The sequence below is a fragment of the Mesoplodon bidens genome, assembly GCF_964165515.1.
Source record: "Mesoplodon bidens genome assembly, chromosome: 1".
Classification (NCBI taxonomy): Eukaryota; Metazoa; Chordata; class Mammalia; order Artiodactyla; family Ziphiidae; genus Mesoplodon; species Mesoplodon bidens.
The window spans coordinates 171,793,578-171,808,625 of NC_138176.1; the positions used below are offsets into that span (position 1 = coordinate 171,793,578).

Below are 15,048 nucleotides of genomic sequence, written 5' to 3' on the forward strand. Positions count from 1 at the left end.
ATAGGGAATTCCCTGGCATTCCAGTGGTTAGGACTCCATGCTTTCACTGCTGAGGGCGTGGGTTCAATCCCTGGTCAGGCAACTAAGATCCCATAAGCCTCACAGCACGGCAAAAAAAAAAAAAAAAAAAAGCCAATATAGGTTTTATTAGTTCCCTCAAAACTGGTTTACATGCTGAACAGATTGTTTATTAAAGGGCAATAATGTATGCTCAAAAGTACATCTTCATTAATTCCTGTTTCATGTATTTCATGTTCCTCTCGCTAACCTGTGTGGACGTGCCAATGTAATTTGAGCAGTGACGATTCTGGGCAGGGCCCCAAGCCCCAGGATGCCATGGTGGAGCTGTGCGCCAGGGACGCAGCCATTGTGACACCCCTGGTCATTTGGGGTCAGCCACCAAGCCCTTTGGGCGGGTCCAGGATTGGCCCGCCTAATAAGAATTCTTACTAGCCCAGAACATCTCCGCACGTGGGCCCAGCTATGCAAAGAATTCAACCCGCAGCGCCTCCGGGCCAGGCTGTGGAGACCCAGCACTGCCTGCTCAGGTTGAGATAGGATTACGGCAGGAAGCTAGGCCTCATTCCTTCCTTCTTCGCCTTCCTGTGACTCGGCTGTAACAGAATGTCTTCAGAGTGTAAATCACATCTGCACTACAGAGGGGCTTCTCAGGAGAAAGGGTGTTCAAAATTAAAGCAATAACTCACATTGGCTGTGAGCGTGAGGGGAGAGGCCCTGCTACACGTGAGGACAGACAGCCTCATTATTTACCTGAAATACTGCTCCCATGCCCAGTCGGGCTCTGTGGCAATTAGAGCAATCATTTCTCCTAAAAGCAAGCCCTTGCCGAGAGCCTTTCACTTCTCCAGCCTCAGCCTCGAGGCTCTCCCAGCCCTAGAGCAGCACCGGAATCCCCTGGGGACTGTGCGATCGGCATCCTAACCCCGTGGGCTCTCTGCTGCTGGTCTGTGGACTACACCTGGAGGAGCAAGTGCCTTTGAGCCTGGTGTTTCGGATCCAGTGCTCTAGATTGGAATAGCTGGTGGGAACGTGGGCTTTCAACACGGCAGGCTCTCAAAAGAGAACTCTGCCTCCTGCTCCTCCCAGAACGGCTTTCTCCCTGCATTTTTTTTTGGCGGTGCGCGGGCCTCTCACGGTCGCGGCCTCTCCCGTTGCGGAGCACAGGCTCCGGACGCGCAGGCTCAGCGGCCATGGCTCACGGGCCCAGCCGCTCCGCGGCCTGTGGGATCTTCCCGGACCGGGGCACGAACCCGTGTCCCCTGCATCGGCAGGCGGACTCTCAACCACTGCGCCACCAGGGAAGCCCTCTCCCTGCATTTTGAAGGATGGAAACTGTGTCTCTTGCTCTATTGCCTGGTCAACGTGCTTGGCTGTGCTGGCGGCCCTTGATCACGTCCTCTGGGATGGCCAGACTGGATGTGACCAAGTGGGGGAGCAGCTGGTCCCCAGCGAGAAGGCTGGACAAGCGGACCCAGCACCCTTGCCACCCCCCTGGAGGAGAACATCTTACCTGCCGCTGGGGAAGGGCGGGAATGCCACCGACTTCAGCTTCTTGTCCTCTGCTGCCGACAGGCAGTTCTTGATGGTCTCTTCAAGCTGTTCTTCACATTTGTCGGATCCCCACTGAGGGATGTGACAGTGGATGACGAATTTGGCTGCAAGTCCGCTGGACTGGCTGACGGCGGCTGGGACACGAGAGAAATGCCTCCGGTTATTTCCTACATCTTCACCTTAAGCCAGGGGGTTAGGCTGAATCACCTGGGTCCCTCTTAGGAGAGTAGGAGCTGTATCAGAGTTGCTTTTGACAGTTGGCACAAGCTTTGGGTAAACACACTGAAAGCTGATGTGGCATGTCACAGGCTCTCACATGCTCTGCCTTCTCTGGCCACGGGTTAGGTGACTCCTAGTCAGAGGTACACAGTGGACTCGTCTCTGATCCCTGGAAATGGTGAATGTTTCCTTACATGGCAAAAGGGTCTTTGCTGGGGTGATTAAGTGAAGGACTGTGAGATGAGAAGTTTACCCTGGACTCTCCAGTTGAGCCCTAAGTGTAATCACACAGGTCCTAATAAGAGGGAGGCAGGGAAGTCAAAGGTAGGAGAAGGCGCTGTGATGAAGGAACCGGGCTTGGAGTGATGCGTCCAGGAGCCAAGGAATGCAGGAGCCTAGAAGCCGGAACAGGCAAGGGACAGCTGCTCTGAGAACGAACCAGCCCTGCCAGCACCTTGATTTTGGCTTCTTAAGACTCATTGTGGGGAATTCCCTAGCAGTCCAGTGGTTAGGACTGCGCCAAGGACGTGGGTTCAATCCCTGGTTGGGGAACTAAGGTCCTGCAAGCTGCGCAGCGTGGCCAAAACAAACAGACAAGGAAACTGCCTAAAAAAACAAAGGTTATAAAAAAAAAAAAAAGACTCATTGCGGACTTCTGCCTCCAGAACGCTAACACAATACACTTGTGTTGTTTGTTGCTACCAAGTTTGTGCTAATTTGTTAGAGCAGCGATTGGAAACCAATGCAACGGCTTTTTAAAAACGGACAAGCCCTCCCCTCGTGCCCCGTCTGAGATCCTGACTTGGTAGGTCTGATGCAGGCCTTGCGCTTGGTGATTTGAGGACCCTGCATAAATTTAGAACCCATCTACTGGGTTGTACACATCCTCAGACAGGGATTGTCCTTTCGATCATCTCTACATACCTGAGGAGCCTACAGGGAGCAAGTGTTCACAGCGAGTTGTGAAATTGGATTATGCCTGCCTTGTCTCATAATTTCAGTTCATACTCCCTACTTTTATTTTTCACCCCCCGCCGAACCCATTTCCCATCAGTGACAGAGCTGATGACGAGGAACACCAGGTAAGTCCCTGTGGCCGTTGATCCCTGGAGAAGGGGCTGGGCCTGATCCACTGGCCACTCTGACCCCACATGCTGCTTGCCCCTAAGCTGCCCACCTTGTGGAGCTGGGGCTCTGTGCCACTCAAGGAGCCGGGTGTAGCAAAGGTCCCCAACCCTCCCGCAGTGGCCAGGCTCTGGGAGCCTGGGGGAGTTCGGGCAGGCTGTGGCTGCTACGGGCTGTGTTTGTAACAAATGTGTGTGTGTCTGTTTTAGGGCAGTGTGTGGGGTTGGTTTGAAAGACTTATTTGAAATATAATGGCCACCCAGCATGTGAGCCGTGTTTCCTAGTGACGCCCACAGTGCTGGAGAGGCTGTGACTGTACATGCCAGGGCGCCCACAGTGCTGAAGAGGCTGTGACTGCACATGCCAGGGCTGGTGGAGACAAATGCAAGGAGCGTCCCCTGCCTGTCAGCTACGGCTGTGAATGCCTCGCCTCCCCAGTGCCCAGCTGGTGCCAACCATCTGATTAGTGAATGAGTGGGTGAAGGAATCAGTCAATATAAATACTGAGGAGGCAGTGGGCATGACTGGTTGACTCTATGACCTTGTACATTTGTACACCAGAAATGGAACGTCCCTGTCGGCCTTGTAGTCCAAGGGAACCCAGTACCCTGGGGATGGGCCCTTCCTGCTTGGGGCAAATTCCCTGAGGCCCTTACTGCTCTCATGTGCTGGAGAGACTCCAGCTCTTTACACACCGCGTAATGATCATGTTACCAGCTGAATGGTATATATATATATATATATATATATATATATATATATATATTTATTATTTATTCGTTTATTTGGCTGTGCCGGGTCTTAGTTGCGGCACATAGGATCTAGTTCCCTGACCAGGGATCGAACCCAGACCCCATGCATTGGGAGCGTGGAGTCCTACCCATTGGACCACCAGGGAAGCCCTTGAATGGTATTCTTTTTAATGTTAAAGTCATTTTATTTTTTTTTAATAAATTTATTTATTTTATTTTTGGCTGCATTGGGTCTTCGTTGCTGCGCGTGGGCTTTCTCTAGTTGCGGCGAGCAGGGGCTACTCTTCCTTGCCGTGCACAGGCTTCTCATTGCAGTAGCTTCTCTTGTTGCGGAGCACGGGCTCTAGGTGCACAGGCTTCAGGAGTTGTGGCATGCGGGCTCAGTAGCTGTGGCTCACGGGCTTAGTTGCTTCGTGGCATGTGGGATCTTCCTGGACCATGGCTTGAACCCATGTCCCCTGCATTGGCAGGCGGATTCTTAACCACTGCGCCACCAGGGAAGCCCTAAAGTCATTTTAAATAAGAGGAATATACCACTAACGGTAATGTTAAGTCAAACATTTAATCAGGAAAAAAATGGCACGCCTTCTCATCCTTCTGACGCCCGCTATTTACGCTAGATTTTTTTTTTTTTTTTTTTTTTTTTTCTTTTTGCGGTATGCGGGCCTCTCACTGTTGTGGCCTCTCCCATTGTGGAGCACAGGCTCCGGATGCGCAGGCCCAGCGGCCATGGCTCACGGGCCCAGCCGCTCCGCGGCATATGGGATCCTCCCAGACCGGGGCACGAACCCGTATCCCCTGCATCGGCAGGCGGACTCTCAACCACTGCGCCACCAGGGAGGCCCCCATACGCTAGATTTTGAAGGTAGTCCATGATAGCACATCAGCCTAAAACAAAGTATTTCCATGGCAACTGGAAATGGAAACCTTAGCTTGTAGTTGTAACAATTTATAGTGTCGTTACAGGTGCCAAGGTCAAGGTCAAGTGATCTCGGGGCTTGGGACACTGATATTTGGTAGAAGCATCTGCTAATACTCTTTATGTGATGTGATGTCACCTGGTGAAGACCATGCTCTGAGGATGGCAGTGCAGCTGCAAAGGGCCTCCAGAACCTTTCCTCAGGCGAGCGCACCTTCTCAGGGTCACCGCAGCGAAGGGGACTGCAGGGTGGCTCCTTGTCCGGCTGGGAAGCTGCTGCTGCTAATCCTTGGTCTCCATGACACTGTGCTTTCCCTCCTGTCTCAGGCTCCTGCAACAGCCCCTCTTCTCCCTGCCCGCCCAGGCCCGGTGCTCTTCTCTCTGCTGCCCGAGGTGCTTGGCCCTGGCTTTTAAACAGCCATCTGCAAACCATTTTCGTCCTCAGTTTTCACCAACTGCCTACCAGTGACATTGCTGGTGCCCCAGGTCCAACATGTGCCCAACAAAATCATCCTTCACTCCCGAAGCCTGATTCCCCTTTCTCCATCTCTGTCGCCGGCACCACCTGTCGGTTTCCTCTGACTTGTCTCATTCCAGGCCCATCTGCTTCATTTCTACCGCCACCTCCCACCCCTGTCCCATCCACCTTCCTGGCTGGAATCAGGATGCATTTTACAATGGCGGTGGGCTTGGATTGAGATGAGTTCTTCCAGAGGGAAGTTGCATTTACTTCTGTGTCACCTGGGGACCCTACCATACCCAGGTCATGTCCCACTAACTTTCCTGATTGAGGTTTTTGGGCCGCAGTGGATTCGGCTGCAAATCCACAGGAGTACCAGCTTGTGGTTCAAGTTCCCTAGTGAGGTTTTTTGTCCCCCTCGGTCCACCCAATGCCAAGGTCAAGACAGGTACTTGGGGCTTCCCTGGTGGCACAGTGGTTAAGAATCCACCTGCCAATGCAGGGGACATGGGTTCGAGCCCTGGTCCAGGAAGATCCCACATGCCGCGGAGCAACTAAGCCCGTGCGTCACAGCTACTGAGCCTGCGCTCTAGAGCACGCGAGCCACAACTACTGAAGCCCGCGTGCCTAGAGCCCATGCTCTGCAACAAGAGAAGCACTGCAATGAGAAGCCTGCGCACAGCAAGGAAGAGTAGCCCCTGCTTGCCGCAACTAGAGAAAGCCTGCGCCCAGCAATGAAGACCTAACACAGCTAAAAATAAATAAATAAATTTATTAAAAAAAAAAAAAAAGTACTTGCTGCCCTTTCTGCATGGTAGTTCATGTCTTGCTAGCTCTTAAACTGAATGTGTCCTGGCTTTGTGTGGGGTCTCCTACTGGACACTCCATCTTGGAAATTTATTCTTTCTTACAATAAGGGCATATCTTACAACTGCATGGTAGTTCATGTCTTGCTAGCTCTTAAACTGAATGTGTCCTGGCTTTGTGTGGGGTCTCCTACTGGACACTCCATCTTGGAAATTTATTCTTTCTTACAATAAGGGCATATCTTACAACTGATGGTGTTTTGAAACTAAATGAAATATGGTGTTAGACCCTGATGAACTGTCTCCCATTTTCCAGATTCACCCTCACCAATGCCTTCTTCCCAGGGAGCTACCACTGTTTGGTCCCAGGGCCATGGATACTTAGACCTGACAGATATGCCCCGATTTCTTAGCTCATGCTTGTTTCCTGCAGCCCTCTCCTTCCTTCTGGATTCACTTCTGTTTTCCCAGTGAGGCCTCTGTGGTCCTTTCAGCAAGAGTCTGAGGGCTTCTGACTCTCAATTTTTGCATGTCTGTAATTCTGCATCTTTCACCCTCCCTGTTGAATAATAACAGAGTAATACATGGACTTCTTAGTTGACAGTTTTTCCCCTCAGTGCTTTGAAGATACTTCTTTTCTGTCTCCAAGCATGCGTCGTTACTGATGAGAAGTCGGCTGTCAGGAGAACCATTTTTACAGACACTCTGCCTTTCGTTGGGTTGCTTTTCAGGTTTCTCCTGATTTTTCAACTTTAGAGATGTCAGCACGATGGGCCAGGTTTTGTTTGGTTTTTTTTGGTTTTATTTTTGGCTTAGCCACACTGCATGGCTTTCAGGATCTTGCTCAGGGATTGAGCTTGAGCCCTCGGCAGTGAAAGCATGGAGTCCTAACCACTGGATTGCCAGGGAATTCCTGATGGGCCAGGTTTTGGATTTATTTTGATTTAATATACTCAGTGTTTTCAACCTGAGGACTCGTGGGTTTCATTCCGGAAAATTCTCAGCCATGATCTTTTTTTTTTTTTTTTTTTTTTTTTTAATTGAGGGATAGTTGATTTACAACATATTAGTTTCTGGTGTGCAACATAGTGCTTCAAAATTTTTATAGATTATACTTCATTTAAAGTTATTATAAAATATTGGCTGTATTCCCTGTGTTGTACAATATATCCTTGTAGCTTATTTATTTTACTCATAGTAGTTTATATCTCTTCATCTTTTCACATACTGCCTGTCTACCTCCTATTTTCTGCTTCTGGAACTGTTTAGAAGCGCGTTGGAGGCTCTCACTCTATGTAGAGAAGCTATTTTTCTCTCCTTCCCACCCCATCAGGCAGTTTGCAAGACCCCCGCAGTTAGGATCCTGTCTTACAAGGATGATTCAGGGCTCTGTCTCGTGGTCATATAGGGGAGGCGGTAGATCCAGACGCTGAGCCAGTGGGCCACGTGGCCCTGGGCCTGGGCGAGGGCCTCTCTGCTCCCTTCTGCTACTCTAGAAAACAGATCTAACACGAGCCATAGCCCTGGGTGGCGGTCAGAGCTTTGGCTTCCTGTAAGAGCTTGGGAGTTGCATCCAGCCCTTGCTTTGAGCAGCGAGCCTGGCTCTGGTCCCCTCCAAGCATGAGGTGACTCTGGTCCCATGAGCAGGTAAGAGTTGACCTCCTGATGGCTCTGCATGTTACCAGACCTAGAGCCCAGCCCGCGGCTTCCACGTCCCCCTGCTGCTGCTGCCTGCAGCTCTTCTCTGTCCACATGGATGTTTATTTATTTATTTATTTTGCCACGCCATGTGGCACGTGGGATTTTAGTTCCCTGACCAGGGACCGAACCTGTGCCCCCTGCATTGGGAGTGCAGAATCTTAACCACTGGACCGCCAGGGAAGTCCTGGATATTTATTTTATATTTCAGTGTGGCTCTGTCTTAAAATTTTAAAAAGGAAATTCTATCTATCATCGTATGGGGAGTGGTATGTGCAGACTGTAAAGTGTGGACTCATGTTCTTTCTTGACCGGAAGCCCCATTACTTTTCTAGCTATCAAATCTGATCATCACAGCCCCCGGCTCCTACTCCCATCTGTATAGGGTCAAATCCAGACCCTTAGCACAGCCCAAGGGCAAGGCTCATCTCTGGCTGCTATTCCTCTCTTTTTCCCTGCTGCTCCTGACTGAGCCTTCTCACACACAGGTCTTATATCCTCCCTGGCGCCTCCCCAAATCCCCCAAGCAGAGAGCATGGCTCCCTCTCTGTGCCCCACTTGTGTGTCTGTCTCTCCTCCTCGACTGTCCAGTGCTTGAGAGCAGGAGTGGGTTTTATTTGTCTTTGGAGCCCCAGCACCAGGATAGCACTTGGCACTGACTAGATGGTCCCTGGAGGTGGGCGGGGACACGGATCTGAAGTTGGGCCTACCTGTCAAAAAGTTACCCAATATTCTTGAAAATAAGTGTTCAAACAAAAACCTGTGCACAAATGTTCAGAGCAGCTCTATTCACAATAGCCAAAGGTGGACGCAACCCAAGTGATGAATGGATAAACAAATGGAATAGTATTCAGTTGTAGAAAGGAATGAAGTGCTGATACATGGTACAACATGGATGAACCTCGAAAACATTTTAAGTGAAAGAAGCTAGACACAGAAGATCACATATTATACAATTCCACTTACATGAAATATCCAGAAGAGGCAAATCCATCAAAAGAGAAGGCAGACTGGTGGTTGCCAGGGGTTGGGGGAGGGACGATGTGACTACTTGATGGGTGTGGGGTTTCCACAGAAGGTGATAAAAAGTTCTGGGACTAGATATTGTTGATGGAGGAAAAGCACTGAGTGTACTTAATGCCACCACATTGTACAATGTTTAAAGGTTACAATGGTAAATTTTGTCATGTGTATTTTCCACACACACACAAAGTTACCCAATCGCTCTGGACCATTTTGGGGTGAGCTGGGATGCAAATTGGCTTGAACTATCCAGACACTTTATAGTCCCCAGAGTGTAAGAAATGATCTAAGCAGGCCTGCTCAAATTATCTGAGAGATGCTAAAATAGCTTCCTGATTGGTTATGGCCTCTTTTGCTCTGCAAACTGAATGTGCGTGAAGCATGTCATGCTGGAAGGGAAGGTGGTGAGGCTGTGCAGAGAACATGGCCTGATTCCACACTTACCTTCAGCTACTTCCAAAGGGCCCTGGGACTTGCGAAGCTCCTTTACTGTTTCCAAGAACTCTTTCCCCCCAGCCTTTTCCAAGGCCTTACCTGCGAAGGAAACAATGGAAATCCATTGTGGTTGCTCTTTTCAGTCATTAATTACACTGACAGAGTTTTACTAGGTCTTAAAAAAATTGCTTAGAAAGTAAGAATCAAACTTTGCAATTGAAATCCTGTTTGCCAGTGGTCACTGGTGACAGGGGTCCCTGGGCTTCTGTCCAGCAGGACTTAGATTTTAGCAAACTCTTTTCTTTAAAGAATTATTTAATATTTTATTTTATGTAATATTGCTTCTAATGTATCATAGGAGTTACTTCCCCAAAATGTTAATCACAGCTGGATTGAAAGAGTATTTGGGAAACGTGGCAATGTTGTTTCTGTAAGTATATCACATTATAAGTCATCTACTGGAGATCCGAAGGGGTTTGCTTTTGTGGAATGTGAAACAAAGCACAAGCAGCAAAAGTTATTAAGGCAGGTCCAGGACCTTTTGTCAGAACAGGGGAGAGGAAAAGAAGTAGCTCTGAAGATAAAGAATGTCTCACTCCCAAATCAGAGATTTTAAAAATGACTCAAGGAGGGGGAGTCAAGATGGTGGTTAGGGAAGATGCGGAGTTAGCATCTCCCCACAGCTAGCGCACTTGCCGGCCACTGGTGGCGGATTCTGACGCCCAAGGAGACGGGAGGAACCCCAAAGTGAACCAGTAGGACGCAGGGGGACTAAGGGGGAGGAGAAGTGGAGACCAGACAGGATCGGCGCCCCTGAGGCCAGGGAGATCAGGAGAGGCAGGCAGGAGGGACTCTCTGGGAAGAGCTGGAGAGGAGCAGAGGGTGATTGCCTGGCCCATTCGGGCCAGGGAGCCTGCTGAGCTCCCAAGCCGGCTCCCCCACTCCACAAAGCCCCATCCAGGCTGCGTGGGTCCTGGGGGCATAGGAGGGAGGCCAGGGAGATCAGGAGAGGCAGGTGGGAGGGGCCCTCCCAGACCTCAAGAGCAGGAGAGGAGAGGAGGGCTTTGCCCCACCCACTCGAGCCCAGGAATCCTGCTGGGCTCCCAGGTGAGGTCCTCCAGCCTCTGAGACCAGGGGTGGGGTGCACGCTTGGGCCCCTTCCGTTCCTTGAGCCTAAGCCCCACCCTCCACAGACCCCAGGGCCTTTTCCAGCCCTGTGGGTCCTAAGCATAGGCCCCGGCCACCACTCAAATCTTGCTTAGGCCCCGCCCTCCACAGCAAATCAATAAAATTAGAAATGAAAAGGAGAAATCACAACTGACACTGCAGAAATACAAAGGATTATAAGAGACTACTGCAAACAACTAGATGCCAATAAAATGGACAACCACAAAGAAATGGATAAATTCTTGGAAAGGTACAATTTTCCAAGACTGAACCAGGAAGAATTAGAAAATATAAACAGACCTATCACAAGTAACGAAATTGAAACCGTAATTAAAAATCTTCCAACAAACAAAAGTCCAGGGCCTCCCTGGTGGCGCAGTGGTTGAGAGTCCGCCTGTCGATGCAGGGGATACGGGTTCGTGCCCCGGTCTGGGAGGATCCCATATGCCGCGGAGCGGCTGGGCCCGTGAGCCGTGGCCGCTGGGCCTGCGCGTCCGGAGCCTGTGCTCCGCAACGGGAGAGGCCACAACAGTGAGAGGCCCGCATACCACAAAAAGAAAAAAAAAAAAAAAAAAAAGAAAAAAAAAAAAAACAAAAGTCCAGGACCAGATGGCTTCACAAGCGAATTCTATCAAACATTTAGAGAAGAGCTAATACTGATCCTTCTCACACTCTACCAAAAAATTGCAGAGGGAGAAACACTCCCAACTTCATTCTATGAAGCCACAATCACCCTGATACCAAAACCAGAAAAAGATATCACAAAAAACGAAAATTATAGACCAATATCACTGATGAACATAGATGCAAAAATCCTGAACAAAATACTAGCAAACAGAATCCAACAGCACATTAAAAGGATCATACACCATTATCAAATACGATTTATCCCAGGGATGCAAGGATTCTTCAATATACGCAAGTCAATCAATTTGATACACCACAATAACAGATTAAGGAATAAAAACCATATGATCATCTCAATAGATGCAGGAAAAGCTTTTGACAAAATCCAACAGCCATTTATGATAAAAACTTTCCAGAAAATGGGCATAGAGGGAACCTAACTCAACGTGTAAACGTATATGACAAACCCAACAGCAAGCATCATACTCAAGGGTGAAAAACTGAAAGCTTTTCCGCTAAGATCAGGAACAAGACAAGGATGTCCACTCTTGCACTCTTATTCAACATAGTCTGGAAGTGCTAGCCACAGCAATCAGAGAAGAAGAAAAAGAAATAAAAGGAATACAAATTGGAAAAGAAGAAGTAAAACTGTCACTGTTTGCCGATGACATGACACTATATATAGAAAATCCTAAAGATGACACCAGAAAACTACTAGAACTAATCAAGGAATTTGGTAAGGTTGCAGGATATAAAATTAATGCACAGAAATCTCTGGCATTCCTATACACCACCAACGAAAAATCAGAAAGAGAAATTAAGGAAACACTCACATTTACCATTGCAACAAAAAGAATACAATACCTAGGAATAAACCTGCCTAAGGAGGCGAAAGACTTGTACTCAGAAAACTGTAAAACACTGATGAAAGAAATCAAAGATGACATAAACAGATGGAGAAATATACCATGTTCTTGGATTGGAAGAATCAACATTGTGAAAATGACTATACTACCCAAAGCAATCTACAGATTCAATGCAATCCCTATCAAACTACCAATGAATTCTTTACAGAATCAGAACAAAGAATTTTACAATTCTTATGGAAACACAAAAGACTCCGAATAGCCAGAGCAATCTTGAGAAAGAAAAACGGAGCTGGAGGAATCAGGCTCTCCAACTTCAAACTATACCACAAAGCTACAGTGATCAAGACAATATGGTACTGGCACAAAAACAGAAATAGAGATCAATGGTACAGGATAGAATGCCCAGAGATAAACTCATGCACGTATGGGCACCTAATTTACAACAAAGGAGGCAAGGACATACAATGAAGAAAAGACAGCCTCTTCAATAAGTGGTGGTGGGAAAACTGGACAGCTACATGTAAAAGAATGAAATTAGAACACTACCTAACATCACAAAAATAAACTACAAGTGGATTAAAGATTTAAATGTAAGACCAGACACTATAAAACACTTAGAGAAAAACAGGAAAAACACTCTTTGACATAAACCACAGCAAGATCTTTTTTGACCCACCCCCTAGAGTAATGGAAATAAAAATGAAAATAAACAAATGGGACTTAATTAAACTTAAAAGCTTTTGCACAGCAAAGGACACCATAAACAAGACAAAAAGACAACCCTCAGAATGGGAGAAAATATTTGCAAATGAAACAACAAAGGATTAATCTCCAAAATATATAAACAGCTCATGGAGATCAATATCAAAAAAAATAAATAATCCAGTTAAAAAATGGGTGGAAGACCTAAATAAACATTTCACCAAGGAGGACATACAAATGGCCAAGAGGCATGTGAAAAGATGCTCAACATCACTAATTATTAGAGAAATGCAAATCAAAACCACAATGAGGTATCACCTCACACCGGTCAGAATGGCCATCATCAAAAAATCTACAAACAATAAATACTGGAGAGGGAGTGGTGAAAAGGGAACCCTCCTGCACTGTTGGTGGGAATGGAAATTGATACAGCCACTATGGAAAACAGTATGGACGTTCCTTAAAAACTAAAAATAGAACTACCATACGACCCAGCAATCCCACTACTGGGCATATACCCTGAGAAAACCATAATTGAAAAAGAGACATGTACCACAGGTTCATTGCAGCGCTATTTACAATAGCAAGGACACGGAACCAACCTAAATGTCCATCGACAGAAGAATGGATATAGAAGATGTGGCACATATATACAATGGAATATTACTGAGCCACAAAAGGAAACGAAATTGAGTTACTTGTAGTGAGGTGGATGGACCTAGAGTTTGTCATACAGAGTGAAGTAAGTGAGAAAGAGAAAAACAAATACTAATGTATATATATAGAATCTAAAAACAAAATGGTACTGATGAACCTAGTTGCAGGGCAGGAATAAAGAGGTAGACATACAGAATGGACTTGAGGACTTGGGGTGGGAGGGGGAAGCTGGGGTGAAGTGAGAGGAGCATCGACATATATACACTACTGAATGCAAAATAGTTGGCCGGTGGGAAGCAGCAGCATAGCATAGGGAGATCCGCCCGGTGCTTTGTGACCACCTAGAGGGGTGGGATAGGGAGGATGGGAGGGAGACGCAAGAGGGAGGGGATATGGGGACATGTGTATGCATATGGCTGATTCGCTTTGTTGTGCAACAGAAACTAACACAGTGTTGTGAAGCAATTATACTCCAATAAAGATCTATTTAGGAAAAAATGATCCAAAAAGACAACAATAAAAAAGAAGCTTCAGAAGTTTGCAGAGAGGGAATTCCCTGGCAGTCCGGTGGTTAGGACTTGGCGCTTTCACTGCCAGGGCCCGGGTTCAATCCCAGGTCAGGGAACTAAGATCCTACAAGCTGCACAGCATGGCCAAAAAAAAAAAAAAAAAAAAGTTTGCAAAGAAAGCAAAGGTATTTATAACTTTAAGGTTAGGGTTAGATAAATAAGATTTTCATTTTCCTTAACTTATGTCTTTATTTCTTAACTTGATATTTAATTTAGAATTAGAAGTCTCTACTGAAGAGGAAAATGATACTGGAGATATAAAAGATGGATCCCTCTTGAGAGCAAAAAGGAAGCATAAGAAAAAACATAAGGAGAGGCATAAAATGGGAGAAGAGCTTATACCATTGTGAGTACTATCAAAGTCCATCAGCAGTGCTAGTTATAGTGTTGGCAATTGACATATTCCATGGAAACTCGTTAACTTTTAGGGGGTGATTTGGCCATAAAGCAGTCTCATGACATCAACCCTAAAGTGATCTTTTCAAAAAATTGAGGCTCCGGTGTTCTGATCTCTGGGTTTGGTACCCGTGTAGTACTGATTAAATTCAGTGTCTTGATTTGACGGCAGCACTCCACACTGGGGGGGATCTCACAGACCCTGCAGCCTGCCTCTTGTCACCAGCTCCTAAGCCGGGTCCCAGAGCCACCCTTGGGGATGCAGCCACCACCTTGTTGCTGGGGGGTGGGGAGCAGGCCCCAGGTGACAGATGGCTTAGCAGGAACCTCTGAGTGGAGAGCTCTGGGGTCCTGTTCCCATCTCACCACCACCTATGTGTTGTAAGTCCCTGGGGCCAAAGGACAGACACAGGCCCAGGGCAGCCTGGAATGTTGTTCCCCCAACTTGGGCCTTGGTTTCCAATGGAAAATGCAGAGCTTTGCAAGGCTAATCTCTAAGGACATTTCTGCTGGGAAATCCCTCGAGTTTTTGACGGTAGGACAATTCTCTATGCCATATTTCAGGGTTGTGCTTCTAGAGAGGCCAAGTGGAACCCCCAGGAGATGGCAGGACTCCACCTCCAGCACAGCAGGAGCCTCACCTATGTGCACCAGGGGATCCTCATGCCCCTGAGATGACATGTGGGTGTCTTGTCCAGACCAGGATGACTGCTGCTCTTGGGTGGGAGATGAGGTATTTCCCCTCATGCATTTTCATCTTCAAATGAATCTGGTGAACTGGATGTCTGGGGCAAGTCTCAGCTCTCTCTCTCTTTGTGGTTATTATTATTAGTTGTTATAATTATTCAGATGATGATTATTATTGTTATTATTATTATTCAGTTCAGAGGCTTCCCTAGAGGCTGAGTGAGGGAGCTTCCCCACTCCACACTCAGACACTCAAGTATATTTGGAAGGGCACAGTATGATGTGCAGATCACTTAGGAAAAATATTGATTGCAGCAATCACTCTCCACTGAGGCGGGGGTGGAGGCGTTTCTCCATTAATGTGC

At 47.4% G+C, this 15,048-nt stretch overlaps 1 protein-coding gene across 1 annotated transcript in view; it reads right to left on the reverse strand.

The window, feature by feature from the left end:
- MACROH2A2 (macroH2A.2 histone) overlaps nucleotides 1–15,048 on the reverse strand; it is a 54,369-nt gene that overhangs the window by 1,262 nt on the left and 38,059 nt on the right. Inside the window, exons 7-8 of the mRNA XM_081241587.1 lie at nucleotides 9,019–9,103; nucleotides 1,532–1,706 (exon numbers count right to left, since the gene is read on the reverse strand). Of these exons, the coding sequence (XP_081097713.1) occupies nucleotides 1,532–1,706; nucleotides 9,019–9,103 (260 nt within the window). The remainder of the gene's footprint in view (nucleotides 1–1,531; nucleotides 1,707–9,018; nucleotides 9,104–15,048) is intronic.